Source organism: Anolis carolinensis, unplaced genomic scaffold (genome assembly GCF_035594765.1).
Source record: "Anolis carolinensis isolate JA03-04 unplaced genomic scaffold, rAnoCar3.1.pri scaffold_13, whole genome shotgun sequence".
In the NCBI taxonomy this organism is placed as follows: Eukaryota; Metazoa; Chordata; class Lepidosauria; order Squamata; family Dactyloidae; genus Anolis; species Anolis carolinensis.
The window spans coordinates 7,169,317-7,187,647 of NW_026943824.1; the positions used below are offsets into that span (position 1 = coordinate 7,169,317).

Here is an 18,331-nt window from a genome sequence, read left to right on the forward strand (position 1 = left end):
ACCAGAAGTCGAAGGAGAGGAGGACGAGGATGAGGACGAAGCAAGCGATGAAGCTCTTGCTGAACCAGTCGCAGAGCAAATAAGCCACGATGGCACTGACCCGGAAGAAAAGGTGGAAGAAGGTGGCCAGCGGGTGCCTGGAAGAAGACATTGGTCCGTCCATTGGTCCAGCTCTGACCGGCAGCTCTTTGCATTCATAAGAACATAAATGTTTCCCTTTCTACTGAACCAGACACATACATCTGTCCAATCTTATTAATAATCATCATTTATCCCAAATCACATCTGATTAAGGGTGGTTTTGGATCTGTTATTGCACTTGTAAGGAAATCACTGGTTTCCATATACAGTAGAGTCTCGCTTATCCAAGCTTCGCTCATTCAACTTTCTGTATTATCCAACACAGTCTGCCTCCTGCCCGGATCCACAACTGTTTCTCTAGTCAACAATTCTATCTATTTGCAGTCAATTCTTTTAGTAGTCAATGTTTTCAATACATTGCAATGTTTTGCTGCTAAGTTCATAAATACAATAATTACTACATAACGTTACCATATATTGAACTGCTTTTTCTGCCGATTTGTTGTAAAACATGATATTTTGGTGCTTAATTTGTAAAATCATAATGTAATTTGATGTTTCCTTAATCCCTCCTTATTATCCAACATTTTTACTTATCCAATGTTCTGCTGGCCTGTTTATGTTGGATAAGCAAGACTCTATTGTAACCCTAAAGCAATTATATTATTTATTTATAATATTTATAATATTAATTATCTTTACTTTTACCTAATCTTACTCATCAATTGTCCTATACTCATTTGTCAAACTTAACTAATAATACTCTGACATATCTTCCAATAGGCCTTTATTCAAAATTTCACCTGACCTAAGAGTGGTATTATTATTATTATTATTATTATTATTATTATTATTATTATTATTATTATTATTTTATTATGACACAGCAAACAAGATAGATATGCTGGATTTCGTATCACAAAATCACAAGTCGAACACTTCCCAAGTGTCTAGGACTGTGTGATGTATTTTCGGATGATGCGCACAGATCCCAGTCGGGTGGCCTTTTGCATTTGGCAGATTGTAATTTTGTCAATGTCTATTGTTTCCAAAGGCTTATTATTATTATTATTATTATTATTATTATTATTATTATTATTATTATTATTATTATTATTGTATGGCACAGCAAACAAGATAGATATGCTGGATTTCGTATCACAAAATCTCAAGTCGAAAACTTCCCAAGTGTTTAGGACTGTGTGATGTATTTTCGGATGATGCGCACAGATCCCAGTAGGGTGGCCTTTTGCATTTGGCAGATTGTAATTTTGTCAATGTCTATTGTTTCCAAAGGCTTATTATTATTATTATTATTATTATTATTATTATTATTATTATTATTATTATTGTATGGCACAGCAAACGAGATCTATATGCTAGATTTCGTATCACAAAATCAGAAGTTGAACACTTCCCAAGTGTTTAGGACTGTGTCATGTATTTTCATATGATGTGTGCAGATCCCAGTAGGGTGGCCTTTTGCAGTTGGCAGATTGTAATTTTGTCAATGTCTATTGTATTATTATTATTTTATTGTATGACACAACAAACAAGATAGACATGCTGGATTTTATATCACAAAACCACAAGTCGTGTTATTATTATTATTATTATTATTATTATTATTATTATTATTATTATTATTATTATTATTATTGTATGGCACAGCAAACGAGATCTATATGCTAGATTTCGTATCACAAAATCAGAAGTTGAACACTTCCCAAGTGTTTAGGACTGTGTCATGTATTTTCATATGATGTGTGCAGATCCCAGTAGGGTGGCCTTTTGCAGTTGGCAGATTGTAATTTTGTCAATGTCTATTGTATTATTATTATTATTATTATTATTTGATACACAACAGGAGTATTACACAGCAAACAAGATCACTATGCTGGCTGTTGTATTGGATCACATGTTGGACACTTCCCAAGTGTCTAGGACTATGGGATGTAGGGTGGCCTTTTGATAAAGTCCTGCTTTTATCCTAATCTTTGCAAACTGCTTCCCTATCTATGAATAAATTATCATAAATTATTGCCTAAGGCGTTGCTTTCTACCTGATTTTGGCTTTGCTCAGCGCCAGCTCCTCTTCGCTTCCAAAGTCAAGAGAGACATCTTCGGTGTCGTCTGTCAAAGTCTGGAAAATGCACCAAAATCAGAGGAAAAATAAAACCCTGCTTTTTTTTTGAGTGGCGTTTTGGAGCCAGTGCATTAGCTCATTGGGATGCTGGATAATTCAGGACTTTTCTCCCCATTATCCCCCTCCTTTCTGGATTAACAGACCATCTTCAACATTAAAAAGGACACGTTTTACAGGCTCCCGTTGCTTCCTTAAATGCAAACATTCTCATGTAAACAATGCTAAAGATCAGATTTGGGGTGATCGAGAGGTGAAGATATGGGGTTCCATAATGAAAAATGTCTTAATCCAGCCCCCTTTTTGTTTCCCTTAAATCCCCCTTTGAATGTCTTACCTGCTTCATCATCTCTTCTCGGCGGAAGTGATGCTGCGGCGAGTTTCCTGCATCCTTCCTCCCGTTGCCATGGAAACCGAGGTCCCGCTGGACCGATTCAATAGGAAGGAAACACTCGTTGCCAGGAAGGGAGAAATTTATTATTATTATTATTATTATTATTATTATTATTATTATTATTATTATTTTATGACACAGCAAACAAGATAGATATGCTGGATTTCATATCACAAAATCACAAGTCGAACACTTCCCAAGTGTCTAGGACTGTGTGATTTATTATTATTATTATTATTATTATTATTATTATTATTATTATTATTATTATTATATTGTATGACACAGCAAACAAGATAGACATGCTGGATTTCATATCACAAAATCACAAGTCGAACACTTCCCAAGTGTCTAGGACTGTGTGATGTATTTTCGGATGAATTATATTATAATATTATAATAATTCGGATGAATTATTATTATTATTATTATTATTATTATTCCCCTGCTTTTGTCTCCAGATTACAGTCCATAGCGGCTCGCAACCTTAAAAACAATGCAATTAAAAAATATACACTATGCAAATCTTTGTATAACAGCTTACAATTGTTGAAACAAAATAAGTTAAAATTGAGAAACTGATTGAGATGCACATCAAGAATTTCCCAAGGGATGATGGGAGTTGTAGTCCAGGAAATTTCTCCAAAATTGCGAGCACAATTTGCATAGCTATCTATTATGAGTGCATCTACATTGCAGAATTAATGCAGTTTCAAACCTCCTTGGCTCAGTGCTATGGGATCCTGGGAGTTGTAATGGGCAGAGAAGACATTGTAAAACTACAAATCCCAGGGTTTCCATTGCATGGAGCCAAGGCTGCTGAAGTGGTACTAAACTGCATTAATTCCACAGTGTGGATGCACCCAGAGAAATGTCCCTACAAAACTACAAATCCAAGAGTTTCCATCGCATTGAGCCATGGATGCTAAAGTGGTACCAAACCGCATCAATTCCACAGTGTGGCTTCACCCAGAGAAATGTCCCTCCAAAACTACAAATCCAAGTGTTTCCATCGTATTGAGCCATGGATGCTAAAGTAGTACTAAACCGCATCAATTCCACAGTGTGGCTTCACCCAGAGAAATGTCCCTCCAAAACTACAAATCCAAGTGTTTCCATCGTATTGAGCCATGGATGCTAAAGTGGTACCAAACCGCATCAATTCCACAGTGTGGCTTCACCCAGAGAAATGTCCCTCCAAAACTACAAATCCAAGTGTTTCCATCGTATTGAGCCATGGATGCTAAAGTAGTACTAAACCGCATCAATTCCACAGTGTGGCTTCACCCAGAGAAATGTCCCTCCAAAACTACAAATCCAAGTGTTTCCATCGTATTGAGCCATGGATGCTAAAGTAGTACCAAACCGCATCAATTCCACAGTGTGGATTCACCCAGAGAAATGTCCCTCCAAAACTACAAATCCCAGAGTTTCCATTGCATGGAGCCAAGGCTGCTCAAGTGGTACCAAACCGCATCAATTCCACAGTGTGGATGCACCCAGAGAAATGTCCCTCCAAAACTACAAATCCCAGGGTTTCCATTGCATTGAGCCACGGATGCTCAAGTGGTACCAAACCGCATCAATTCCACAGTGTGAATTCACCCAGAGAAATGTCCCTCCAAAACTACAAATCCAAGAGTTTCCATAGAATGAAGCCATTGCTGCTAAAGTGTTACCAAACTGCATTAATTCCACAGTGTGGATTCATCCAGAGAAAAATAAATGTCCCCTCAAAACTACAAATCCCAGGGTTTCCATCGCATGGAACCATGGATGCTAAAGTGGTATCAAACCGCATTAATTCCACAGTGTGGATTCACCCAGAGAAGAATAAATGTCCCTGCAAAATTGTAAATCCAAGGGTCTTCATAGCATGGAGCTCAAGTGGTACCAAATTGTATTAATTCCACAGTGTGGATGCCACCCAAAACCATCCCGAATTGGAAAGTGAAAATATAAGGGAGCATTTGGTGTGGATCCAAATATGATTGACACCTGGCCAAGCCAAGGATTCAAGGAAACAAACAAAAGCGGGAGATTAAGCCACGCGTTTCGGGGAAGCCATGTGACTTCAAGGAAGCCATGTGCTTATGTCCCATGTTGAAGCAACAAGCGGGTGTTTGTTTTAGCTGCGAACTCTGGCACCCAAACGGCGTCTTCAAACTTTGAGCCGTGCCAAACAGGCCTCCGTGAAACTCAAGCCCATTCAACGGGAAACGTGCCGACAACAGTAATGCCAAGTCATGTTCACAGTGGTGTTTAGTGTTTGCCATGGGCTTACTGGTTGCAATGGTTTCATGTTGGGATGCAAGGATGGCACACTTAGGAGATCTGGGTTTGAATCCTCATTGGATTTCATTGGGACACTATACAACAGACAACTTGGAAAAGCCTGGAAAACTCACAGCAACCCAGTGATTCTGGTCATGAAAACCTTTGACAGCACATTATTATTATTATTATTATTATTATTATTATTATTATTATTATTATTATTATTATGACACAGCAAACAAGATAGATATGCTGGATTTCGTATCACAAAATCACAAGTTGATTATTATTATTATTATTATTATTATTATATATTATTATAATAATAATAATTATTATTATTATATTATATCATTATAATTATAATAATAATAATAATAATAATAATTATTATTATTATTATTATTATTATTATTATTATTATTATTATATACTATAATAATAATATAGTATCCCAGGAAGGTCTCGATGGGGGAGAAATGGATCCCTTTGGGGGAAATTTTTGCAGAAATTGGAAATTTCCTAAAAAATGCCAAAATGGTGAGTTCCCAGTAATACGTATATGTAATATCACCCCTGCCTTTCACCCCTGTTGGGTGAGAAGGGCGGGATATAAATATTGTAATAAGTAAATTGTAATAAATAAGCAAATGTTGGATAAGTGAGACTATGTATCTATTTTTATTTCTGAAATTTACCACCCTCGGCTTATACTGGAGTCAATGTTTTCCCAGTTTTTTTGTGGTAAAATTGGGTGCCTCGGCTTATATTTAGGTCGGCTTATACTCGAGTATATACAGTATTATTATTATTATTGTTATTATTATTATTAATAATAATAATAATAATAATAATAATAATAATAATAATAATGAGTTGTCGAAGGCTTTCATGACCGGAATAATTGGGTTGCTGTGAGTTTTCCAAACTTTTCCGAGTTGTCCAACCCCATCCAGCCAGACAGGAGGACACAATGTAAACCCTCCCGACAGATGCCCATCCAGCCTCTGTTTAAAGCCCTCCAACGATGGAGTCCATCCTCCTCCTGTCTATAGTATTATCACAGAATCATAGAGGGTCTTCCAAAGGTCATCTAGTCCAACCCCATTCTGCTACAATCCAAGCCCTCCCGACAGATGGCCATCCAGCATCTGTTTAAATGACCAGCCTCATTATAACTATAATTCTATTCTGAATGTTATTAGGTTCCTTTCACTGGGATATTTTAATCTAATGATTTTATCTTATATTGCTGCTATAGTCCCCCCACCTTTGAAGCTGACTGAATTGCATTGGTGGTTGTTTGATATTATTACTATTGATATTATTACTGTTGTTTAAATCTTTGTTTTAACTTGTTTTATCATCTTCTTGTGTTTTAAATTAATGTATTTGCGCTGTTACTTTTGTAACATTGTGAGCCGCCCCGAGTCCCCACGGGGAGATGGTGGCGGGGTATAAATAAAGTTTATTATTATTATTATTATTATTATTATTATTATTATTATTATTAAAGCCCTCGAAAGAGTCCACCATCCTCCTGTCTATAGGTCTACCGCAATATTGTAGTGTGGGAAGGGATCTCCAGAGGTCATCTAGTCCATCCGCCTTCTGTCAGGCTCTAAGACCCCATAAAAGCCCTCCCGACAGATGGCCAGGTGTTTCTCTGCATATGGACGCATTGTTTTGCCCATCATCTTGGGGTGGGGTTAAATCCAGACCCAGAACAACACCAAAAGTGAAACCCGGCTCGCCAGTCTCTGCTTTCACTTCTGCCCAGTGCAGCACCCACGAGAAGAAGGTAAGCCCAAGAACTTTACATTATTTTCTCAAATTTGAGGATTAATTTTCCTAGTTTTCCCCCAATTTCCCGGCTTTGAAGGTCCCTTTGCAACGTCTAGTCTAGAAGAAGCAGGTGGAACCATTCAAAACCGGGAGCAACACAGCCTGCCAACGTTTGTCATTTTGATAGGCAAATAATGTGAAATAAAAAAGGGGAATTTCCTGCTCCTGTTTGTCTGGGATTCCCCTTGAAGTATTTAAGGCCGGAATCCGTTCCCCATCTCTTGCATTCTCTGGCCGTCTCCTCTTAGTAACTTCGAAAAGTTCCACCACCGAAGTTACTTTTCGGATATAACTCTGAAGTTACTTTCCGGGCAGCTTTGGAAAAGCATCCCTTCCAAGGTCAGTCTTTGTTCCCATTGGAAACTATATCTCCCATCGGTTCCACCTGTTGCTTGAACTACCAGTACAGTAGAGTCTCACTTATCCAACATTTTGGATTATCCAACGCATTTTTGTAGTCAATGTTTTCAATACATCGTGATATTTTGCTGCTAAATTTGTAAATACAGTAATTACTACATAGCATTACAGTATCTTGGCAACATTATATTATTATTATTATTATTATTATTATTATTATTATTATTATTACCATTATTGTTATTGCCATTATTGTTATTGCCATTATTATACCATTATTGTTATTAGTATTATTATTACAGTAGAGTCTCACTTATCCAAGGTTCTGGATTATCCAACACATTTTTGTAGTCAATGTTTTCAATACATCGTGATATTTTGCTGCTAAATTCGTAAATACAGTAATTACTACATAGCATTACAGTATCCTGGCATTATTATTATTATTATTATTACCATTATTATTACCATTATTGTTATTGCCATTATTATACCATTATTGTTATTACTATTATTATTACAGTAGAGTCTCACTTATCCAAGCCTCGCTTATCCAAGCCTCTGGATTATCCAATGCATTTTTGTAGTCAATGTTTTCAATACATCGTGATATTTTGCTGCTAAATTCGTAAATACAGTAATTACTACATAGCATTACAGTATCTTGGCAACATTTTTATTATTATTATTATTATTATTATTATTATTATTATTATTACCATTATTATTATTGCCATTATTGTTATTACCATTATTATACCATTGTTATTAGTATTATTATTACGGTAGAGTCTCACTTATCCAACACTTGCTTATCCAAGCCTCTTGATAATCCAAGCCATTTTTGTAGTCAATATTTTCAATACATCGTGATATTTTGCTGCTAAATTCATAAACACAGTAATTACTACATCTTGGCAACATTATTATTATTATTATTTTATTATGACACAGCAAACAAGATAGATATGCTGGATTTCGTATCACAAGTCGAACACTTCCCAAGCATCTAGGCCTGTGTGATGTATTTTCGGATGATGCGCCAATTATTATTATTATTATTATTATTATTATTATTATTATTATTATTATTATTATTATTATTGTATGACACAGCAAACAAGATAGATATGCTGGATTTCGTATCACAAAATCACAAGTCAAACACTTCCCAAGTGTCTAGGACTGTGATGTATTTTTGGATGATGCGCGCAGATCCCAGTAGGGTGGCCTTTTGCAGTTGGCAGATTGTGATTTTGTCAATGTCTATTGTTTCCAAATGCCGGCTGAGATCTTTTGGCACGGCACCCAATTATTATTATTATTACCATTATTATTACCATTATTGTTATTGCCATTATTATATCATTATTGTTATTAGTATTATTATTACAGTAGAGTCTCACTTATCCAACACTCGGTTATCCAACGTTCTGGATTATCCAACACATTTTTGTAGTCAATGTTTTCAATACATCGTGATATTTTGCTGCTAAATTTGTAATTACTACATAGCATTACTGGATATTGAACTACTTTTTCTGTCAAATTTGTTGCATAACATGATGTTTTGGTGCTTAATTTGTAAAATCATAACCTAATTTGATGTTTAATAGGCTTTTCCTTAATCTCTCCTTATTGTCCAACATATTCGCTTATCCAACGTTCTGCCGGCCCGTTTACGTTGGATAAGTAAGACTCTACTGTACTTCCAAAGGTCAGTCCCTCCTTTGTTTTGTCTTCCGGAATCCTATTTCCTTTTTTTTGCTTCCTGGGCCAGAAAATTCATTTGGAGTTTTAGGTCTACACTTTAATACAGTTCGGCACTGCTTTGATGGGATCCAGGGAGTTGTAGTTTTGCAAGGTCCTTCCAATGAACAGCAAGCCCAGTTTTTGGTCTTACAGTAGAGTCTCACTTATCCAACACTCGGTTATCCAACGTTCTGGATTATCCAACGCATTTTTGTAGACAATGTTTTCAATACATCGTGATATTTTGATGCTAAATTTGTAAATACAGTAATTACTACATAACATTACTGAGTATTGAACTACTTTTTCTGTCAAATTTGTTGTATAACATGATATTTTGGTGCTGAATTTGTAAAATCATAACCTAATTTGATGATTAATAGGCTTTTCCTTAATGCCTCCTTATTATCCAACATACTCGCTTATCCAACGTTCTGCCGGCCTGTTTATGTTGGATAAGTGAAACTCTACTGTATTATTACGCTGAAACTTTGCTCTGTTGCCTTTGGAGCTCTCCAATATGCCCAACCCTTAAAATAAGTACAATAAGTAAAAGTAAAATACTTATTTTATTCTGTAAGATTAAAAGTCCAATAATATATATATATTTTTTAAAAAGTAAAAGTAAAATAGTGATGACGATGATGTTGATGATGATGATGATGATGATGATGATGATGATGTATTTTCAAAGGCTTTCATAGCCGGAATCACTGTGTTGGCTGTGAGTTTTTCAAGCTGTATGGCCAATGTCCAGAAGCATGCTCTCCTGATGTTTCATCCACATCTATGGCAGGCATCCTCAGAGGTTGTGAGGCACTTATGTGTTGTGGGTCTGAGTGGCAACCCACAGGAAAGCATCACCTCCCTTTATCTTATCTTTCTGGGGAAACAACACCCTGACTTCTTTTTTCCTCCTCTTCTGCTTTCATCTCTCTCTCCATCAATTTAGCATATATATATATATCAGAGCAACTCTTTTCAATTCCTCTTTTTTTTTTTTGGCAATAGTTGTTTTGCAAACAGGGCCAGGCTTTTTGGGAGGCTGGTTTGTCTTTGTTGTAAAGTTACAAGCCCCAAATTACCTGGTTTCCAAAAGCAAACACTCCTATTTTGCCAGATGCGAGTCTCCATCCCGCAAAGCGGTGGCATACTATAACTTCCAATAATAATGATAATAATAATAATAATAATAATAATAATAATAATAATAATAGACTCATTGTCCCCTCTGCTTTTCATTATTGCCATGATCCCCCTGTCAACAATCTTACAAAAAACAAACATCTAAGAATTCTCACAAAATTTCGCATCTGATGTACATGGATGACCTGAAGCTGTATGGGAAAACGGAAACTGAAATCCAGTCTCTGACTAACACTGTCCGAATTTTTAGCACTGATATCAGCATGGAGTTTGGTTTGGACAAATGTTCGACAGTGGCATTGAAGAAGGGAAAAATCATTGAAAGTGAGGGCATAAATATGCCTAATGGCCAAACAATAAAGTGTCACCAGCCAGAGGCCTATAAATATCTGGGCATATTACAGCTGGACAACATCAAGCATGAACATGTGAAAACTGTGGTCAGCAAAGAATACACACAAAGGGTCAGAAAAATTCTCAAAAGCAAGCTCAATGGAGGCAACACCATCAAGGCCATAAACACCTGGGCCATGCCTGTCATAAGATATACTGCTGGCATCATAAACTGGACACAGATGGAACTGGACAATTTGGACATAAAAACAAGAAAACTCATGACCATTCACCATTCACTGCACCCTCGCAGTGATGTTGACCGGCTATATCTGCCTAGAAGATCAGGGGGCAGAGGACTCTTACAAGTCAAACAAGCAGTCCAAGAAGAAGAACATTCCCTGGCAGAATATGTAAAGCAAAGTGAAGAACCTGCTTTGATTGAAGTCAAAAATCAGAAACTCCTCAAAACACAACAGACAAAAAACCAGTACAAGAAAACCGCACTACAAACTAGAGCTGACAGCTGGCACAACAAAACATTACATGGAAAGTTCCTTGACGAAATTGAAGGAAAAGCTGATAAGGAGAAGACCTGGCTGTGGCTCACGAATGGGACCCTGAAGAAGGAGACAGAAGGCCTGATCCTTGCAGCCCAGGAGCAAGACATCAGGACAAAGGCAATTCAGGCCAAGATCGAAAAATCAGCTGATGACCCAAAATGCAGACTGTGCAAGGAAACTGACGAAACCATTGATCATATCCACAGCTGCTGTAAGAAAATCGCACAGACAGACTACAAACAGAGGCACAGCTATGTGGCCCAAATAACTCATTGGAACTTATGCCTCAAGTACCACCTCCCAGCAGCAAAGAACTGGTGGGATCACAAACCTGCAAAAGTATTGGAAAATGAGCACGCAAAGATACTGTGGGACTTCCGAAGCCAGACTGACAAAGTTCTGGAACACAACACACCAGACATCACAGTTGTGGAAAAGAAAAAGGTTTGGATCATTGATGTTGCCATCCCAGGTGACAGTCACATTGACGAAAAACAACAGGAAAAACTCAGCCGCTATCAGGACCTCAAGATTTAACTTCAAAGACTCTGGCAGAAACCAGTGCAGGTGGTCCCGGTGGTGATGGGCATATTGGGTGCCGTCCGAAGAGATCTCAGCTGACATTTGGAAACAATAGACATTGACAAAATCACAATCTGCCAACTGCAAAAGGCCACCCTAATGGGATCTGCACGCATCATCCGAAAATACATCACACAGTCCTAGACACTTGGGAAGTGTTCGACTTGTGGTTTTGTGATATGAAATCCAGCATATCTATCTTGTTTGCTGTGTCATAATAATAATAATAATAATAATAATAATAATAATAATAATAATAATAATAATACATCACATAGTCCTAGACATTTGGGAAGTGTTCGACTTGTGATTTTGTGATACGAAATCCAACATATCTATTTTGTTTGCTGTGTCATACAATAATAATAATAATAATAATAATAATAATAATAATAATAATAATACATCACACAGTCCTAGACACTTGGGAAGTATTCGACTTGTGATTCTGTGATATGAAATCCAGAATATCTATCTTGTTTGCTGTGCCATACAATGATAATAATAATAATAATAATAATAATAATAATAATAATAATAATACATCACACAGTCCTAAACACTTGGGAAGTGTTTGACTTGTGATTTTGTGATACGAAATCCAATATATATATCTTGTTTCCTGTGTCATACAACGTCGTTGTGTCAATAACAATAATAATAATTCTCTCTCACGGGACCCAAAACGGCTTACAACATATAAAAATCACATAAACAACAATCGGAGTACAGCACAATAAATATAAGCATAATGAAACAAACAAATTAAGAGGATGCAGTGCCGTATTTTCTACCATCCGTTTGTCTGCAAGGCCAGGGCTCACCCTCCACTCTGCTCTGGACCGCCAAAGTGAGTCAGTGACATGACATGATCCTTCTCTTGGGAGAAGCAGCCAGACTTGCATTGTCATCCGGCATTTTAGCCTCCAGGGCAGGGAATAAGCCGTCCTTTTGTCTGGTATCGCCTGGGCGCAGGGCGGCTCTCTCTCTTCTAGGTCTAGATGGCCTTTGGGGGCTCCTCTCCTTACCAATGGTCTTATGAAACTATCAAGATGGTCTTTGAGGGTCCCTTTCCTTACCTATGGTCTTCTGATGGCCTTATGAGATCATCTAGATGGCCTTTGAGGGCCCCTTTCCTTACCTATGGTCTTCTGATGGTCTTACAAGATCATCTAGATGGTCTTTGAGGGTCCCTTTCCTTACCTATGGTCTTCTGATGGCCTTATGAGATCATCTAGATGGCATTTGAGGGCCCCTTTCCTTACCTATGGTCTTCTGATGGTCTTACAAGATCATCTAGATGGTCTTTGAGGGTCCCTTTCCTTACCTATGGTCTTCTGATGGTCTTACGAGATCATCTAGATGGTCTTTGAGGGTCCTTTTCCTTACCTATGGTCTTCTGATGGCCTTATGAGATCATCTAGATGGCATTTGAAGGTCCCTTTCCTTACCTATGGTCTTCTGATGGCCTTATGAGATCATCTAGATGGCCTTTGAGGGTCCCTTTCCTTACCTATGGTCTTCTGATGGTCTTACGAGATCATCTAGATGGTCTTTGAGGGTCCTTTTCCTTACCTATGGTCTTCTGATGGCCTTATGAGATCATCTAGATGGCATTTGAGAGTCCCTTTCCTTACCTATGGTCTTCTGATGGCCTTATGAGATCATCTAGATGGCCTTTGAGGGTCCCTTTCCTTACCTATGGTCTTCTGATGGTCTTACGAGATCATCTAGATGGTCTTTGAGGGTCCTTTTCCTTACCTATGGTCTTCTGATGGCCTTATGAGATCATCTAGATGGCATTTGAAGGTCCCTTTCCTTACCTATGGTCTTCTGATGGCCTTATGAGATCATCTAGATGGCCTTTGAGGGTCCCTTTCCTTACCTATGGTCTTCTGATGGTCTTACGAGATCATCTAGATGGTCTTTGAGGGTCCTTTTCCTTACCTATGGTCTTCTGATGGCCTTATGAGATCATCTAGATGGCATTTGAGAGTCCCTTTCCTTACCTATGGTCTTCTGATGGTCTTACGAGATCATCTAGATGGTCTTTGAGGGTCCTATTCCTTACCTATGGTCTTCTGATGGCCTTATGAGATCATCTAGATGGCCTTTGAGGGTCCCTTTCCTTACCTATGGTCTTCTGATGGCCTTATGAGATCATCTAGATGGCATTTGAAGGTCCCTTTCCTTACCTATGGTCTTCTGATGGTCTTACGAGATCATCTAGATGGTCTTTGAGGGTCCTTTTCCTTACCTATGGTCTTCTGATGGTCTTACGAGATCATCTAGATGGTCTTTGAGGGTCCTATTCCTTACCTATGGTCTTCTGATGGCCTTATGAGATCATCTAGATGGCCTTTGAGGGTCCCTTTCCTTACCTATGGTCTTCTGATGGCCTTATGAGATCATCTAGATGGCATTTGAAGGTCCCTTTCCTTACCTATGGTCTTCTGATGGTCTTACGAGATCATCTAGATGGTCTTTGAGGGTCCTTTTCCTTACCTATGGTCTTCTGATGGTCTTACGAGATCATCTAGATGGTCTTTGAGGGTCCCTTTCCTTACCTATGGTCTTCTGATGGCCTTATGAGATCATCTAGATGGTCTTTGAGGGTCCCTTTCCTTACCTATGGTCTTCTGATGGCCTTATGAGATCATCTAGATGGTCTTTGAGGGTCCCTTTCCTTACCTATGGTCTTCTGATGGCCTTATGAGATCATCTAGATGGCCTTTGAGGGTCCCTTTCCTTACCTATGGTCTTCTGATGGCCTTATGAGATCATCTAGATGGCCTTTGAGGGTCCCTTTCCTTACCTATGGTCTTCTGATGGCCTTACGAGATAGAGCCCTTATATAAATGGGCTACAGAGAAGATTCTGGATTCTGTACAAATTGTTAGGTTCTCTTCTTCCAGTTGTGCTGTGGGTAAGTCTTCCACCAGAAGAAAGCACCAAGACACATGCTGATAAATTCCAACAGGTTTTATTGTACAGAATACCAGAATCTTCTCTGTAGCCCATTTATATAGGGGCTCTCACATACCAGAGGGGAATTGAGATTTTATGGCTGGCTCGTTTTATGGCTGGCATCTGTTCTTTGTCAGTGCTTGCTTTGTGTCCGGAGATGTCAAAGATTGGAGATCATGACATCAGATCTCTTTGCTTACCTATGGTCTTATGAGATCGTCTAGAATCTTCTCTATCTCAGGCATGGGCAAACTTCGGTCCTCCAGGTGTTTTGGACTTCAACTCCCACAATTCCTAACAGCCGGTAGTCTTGGATGATCTCCTCTGTCTATATCATGCATATCTAGTTTATCTCTCTATCTCTCCATGTATGTATATCATTTAATATATGTGTTTCGTGTCCATTCCAGGCCGTGAGATGGAGGCTGGGGGTCCCTGGCTGGGGAAGAAGAGCTACCTGGAGCTGCTTCAGAGCGAACTGGACGACTGGGTTTTGTCCCAAGAGGTGGAAGCGGCAGAGGAGATTCCCGCAGGTCAAGCACCGGAAGGCATTGGGCTTCCTTCGGTTGAAAAAAGAAACCCCACGAGGGTTGGGGGGATGGGGCATCAAGGCCTTGGGAAACGACAATTCCCAGGACTCCATAGCACTGAGCCACGGAAGAGTCGGATATGACTAGACTTAATGTTAGGGGAAAACCTTTACCTTTACCTATTCTTTTCCAGGGCCATCTGCTGATACTCTCAATGACGCCGATGTCTTTTACACAGTGGAAGGGGAAGAAGTTTGCCAATGTTCAGACACCGGAGAGGCTTATGATAAAATTGGTGAGTCCTTTGGATTTTGGGAAACGAGGAAGACATTGGCAAAATCTATTATTATTATTGACACAAAGACATAGCAAACGAGATCTATATGCTGGATTTCGTATCACAAAATCACAAGTCAAACACTTCCCAAGTGTATTATTATTATTATTATTATTACCATTTTATTGTATGACACAGCAAACATGATAGATATGCTGGATTTCGTATCACAAAATCACAAGTCGAACACTTCCCAAGTGTATTATTATTATTATTATTATTATTATTATTATTATTATTATTATTATTATTATTTTATTATGACACAGCAAACAAGATAGATATTCTGGATTTTGTATCACAAAATCACAAATCGAACACTTCCCAAGTGTATTATTATTATTATTATTATTATTATTATTATTATTATTATTATTACCATTTTATTGTATGACACAGCAAACATGATAGATATGCTGGATTTCGTATCACAAAATCACAAGTCGAACACTTCCCAAGTGTATTATTATTATTATTATTATTATTATTATTATTATTATTATTATTATTTTATTATGACACAGCAAACAAGATAGATATTCTGGATTTCATATCACCAAATCACAAGTCGAACACTTCCCAAGTGTCTAGGACTGTGTGATGTATTTTCGGATGATGCGTGCAGATCCCAGTCGGGTGGCCTTTTGCAGTTGGCAGATCGTAATTTTGTCAATGTCTATTGTTTCCAAATGCCAGCTGAGATCTTTTGGCACGGCATCCAGTGTGCCCATCACCACCGGGACCACCTGCACTGGTTTCTGCCAGAGTCTTTGAAGTTCAATCTTGAGGTCCTGAGAGCGGCTGAGTTTTTCCTGTTGTTTTTCATCAATGTGACTGTTATTATTATTATTATTATTATTATTATTATTATTATTATTATTATTATTATTATTGTATGACACAGCAAACAAGATAGATATGCTGGATTTTGTATCACAAAATTACAAGTCGAACATTTCCCAAGTGTATTATTATTATTATTATTATTGACACAATAGCATTGTATGACACAGCAAACGAGATCTATATGCTGGATTTTGTATCACAAAATCACAAGTCGAACACTTCCCAAGTGTTTAGGACTGTGTGATGTATATTATTATTATTATTATTATTATTATTATTATTATTATTATTATTATTATTATTATATACTCGTAATGTGCACTTTGCTTATCCACTTTTGCAACCTCATTGTTTTAACTGATGTCTCATTACTATGTTTCATGTTTTTTTTTCTTTTTTTCTTTTTTCTTTTGGTTATTGTGTATATATTATGACTCGTTTTTGTTACTGTATTTTGATGTTTCGTATTTTGTTATTGTTTTGTATCTGATTTTGCTGTAAGCCACCCCGAGTTCCCTTCGGGGGAGATGGAGGCGGGATATAAATAAACTTTATTATTATTATTATTATTATTATTATTATTATTATTATATCATCTTTTCCCTCTTCTCTCTCTTTCGCTGCATTGGTTATTGGCTATTTTTACTATTGTTATTGTTATTCTTATTGATATCATCTTTCCCCTCTTCTCCCTCTTTAGCGGCTTTGGCCGAATATTTGCTCAAAGACCAACAAGAGAAACCGGTGGAGGAGCTTTTCGGTACACTCCCTTTCTTTCTTTTGCAGCCTTTTAATATCCTAATTTTGGGGCAAAGCCTTGCTTTGACCCAGCAATGATCCTGTCGTTTCCTTTGCTCCAAAGGAAGCCTGGCTGTGGAGGAAGCCTTTGCCGAAGGTCCCAAGGGTCAAGCAGAAGGAAAAAAGAGGCGTAAGTCCAGAAATGCATTTCTCTGAGAATTTCTCCGAGAAATGCCAAGACTCCATGCAAGGGAATCCTGGGAGGTGTAGCTTTTCAAAAGCAGGGGCCTCAGCCAACTACACATCTCAAGATCACATAGCAATTGAGCTGTGACAGTGAAAATGGTGCCAAACTGCATTAATTCCACAGTGTGGATGCCCCCTGGGACTCTCCTTGATCTGCTTGTTCTCTACCTGCAGGGAACAGATCCGAAGCGCCGAAGGCCAAACGCCGTAAAGCGGGTGAGTGGCACAGATCTTGCTGATCCAAATGACGTCCCCTCTGGGCACTTTTTAAGACCTCTGGTTCTATGCTATGGACAGAGGACGAGGGGGATGATGGGTTTCCAACTGAGTGTGTGATCAGGGTGAATTGCAGGCCTTGGATCAGATAATAATAATAATAATAAAACTTTATTTATACCCCGCCACCATCTCCCCGTGGGGACTCGGGGCGGCTTACATGGGGCAGAGGCCCAAGAAACATAAGGACAAAATATAAGCAACATAATACAATCTATATATATAAAAGGGTAATGGCATTTCGGCCTAGAACAAAACAACAAAACTGCACATCCCAGAAACACTCAACTTGGCAGCACAACCCCTCATCCATGCCTCTACGTTCATACAACAAAAAGAAAAAAATAAAGCCCTCATTAGAGGGAGAGGAATAATTGTTTTTATCCAATTGCTGCCAGTTAGAAGGCTAAGCTCCGCCAACTTGGTCTCCTAGCAACCCGCTCAGCCCAGGGGACAGGCAGAGTTAGGCCTCACTTAGGCCTCTTCCACACTGCCTATAAAATACAGATTATCAGATTTGAACTGGATTATATGGCAGTGTAGACTCAAGGCCCTTCCACACAGCTATATAACCCATTTATAGTGGACTTAATGTCAGGGAAAAGCTTTACCCTTGACCTTAACTACCACCAATTCCTCAATACTTTATTTTCCATACCACCAGACTTTGCCACAGCAACGCGTGACCGGGCAAAGCTAGTCACAATATAAAACAGATAAAACAGTAATGCAATATATCAATTAAAACAACAATACAGGATAAAAAAATTACATTAAAAACACATAAAAGGTAAGACCATAATAAATACAGGATAGATTATTAAAAACCCTCTGGGGCTGATTAATTATTGACTGTATCTCCGAAGACCTGCTAGTTTACAATTAAGATGCTTCTGTTAGAATTATCTTTTCTTT

At 38.1% G+C, this 18,331-nt stretch overlaps 2 protein-coding genes across 4 annotated transcripts in view; one reads left to right on the forward strand and one right to left on the reverse strand.

Annotated features, from left to right (window-relative positions):
* tvp23a (trans-golgi network vesicle protein 23 homolog A) overlaps positions 1 to 2,639 on the reverse strand; it is a 16,021-nt gene extending 13,382 nt beyond the window's left edge. Inside the window, exons 1-3 of the mRNA XM_062964228.1 lie at positions 2,562 to 2,639; positions 2,145 to 2,224; positions 1 to 137 (exon numbers count right to left, since the gene is read on the reverse strand). The exon at positions 1 to 137 is cut by the window's left edge and continues 8 nt beyond it. Of these exons, the coding sequence (XP_062820298.1) occupies positions 1 to 137; positions 2,145 to 2,224; positions 2,562 to 2,573 (229 nt within the window). The 5' untranslated portion in view covers positions 2,574 to 2,639. The remainder of the gene's footprint in view (positions 138 to 2,144; positions 2,225 to 2,561) is intronic.
* Positions 2,640 to 6,653: 4,014 nt separating this feature from the next.
* ciita (class II major histocompatibility complex transactivator) overlaps positions 6,654 to 18,331 on the forward strand; it is a 34,117-nt gene continuing 22,439 nt past the window's right edge. Inside the window, exons 1-6 of one of the 3 annotated variants that reach the window (XM_062964185.1) lie at positions 6,654 to 6,696; positions 14,854 to 14,976; positions 15,167 to 15,268; positions 16,857 to 16,916; positions 17,019 to 17,084; positions 17,315 to 17,356. In XM_062964185.1, the coding sequence (XP_062820255.1) occupies positions 14,862 to 14,976; positions 15,167 to 15,268; positions 16,857 to 16,916; positions 17,019 to 17,084; positions 17,315 to 17,356 (385 nt within the window). In that variant the 5' untranslated portion in view covers positions 6,654 to 6,696; positions 14,854 to 14,861. Of the gene's footprint in view, positions 6,697 to 6,866; positions 7,080 to 14,853; positions 14,977 to 15,166; positions 15,269 to 16,856; positions 16,917 to 17,018; positions 17,085 to 17,314; positions 17,357 to 18,331 lie in introns of those variants that run through there. The other 2 variants (XM_062964186.1, XM_062964184.1) reach the window with 2 other exon arrangements.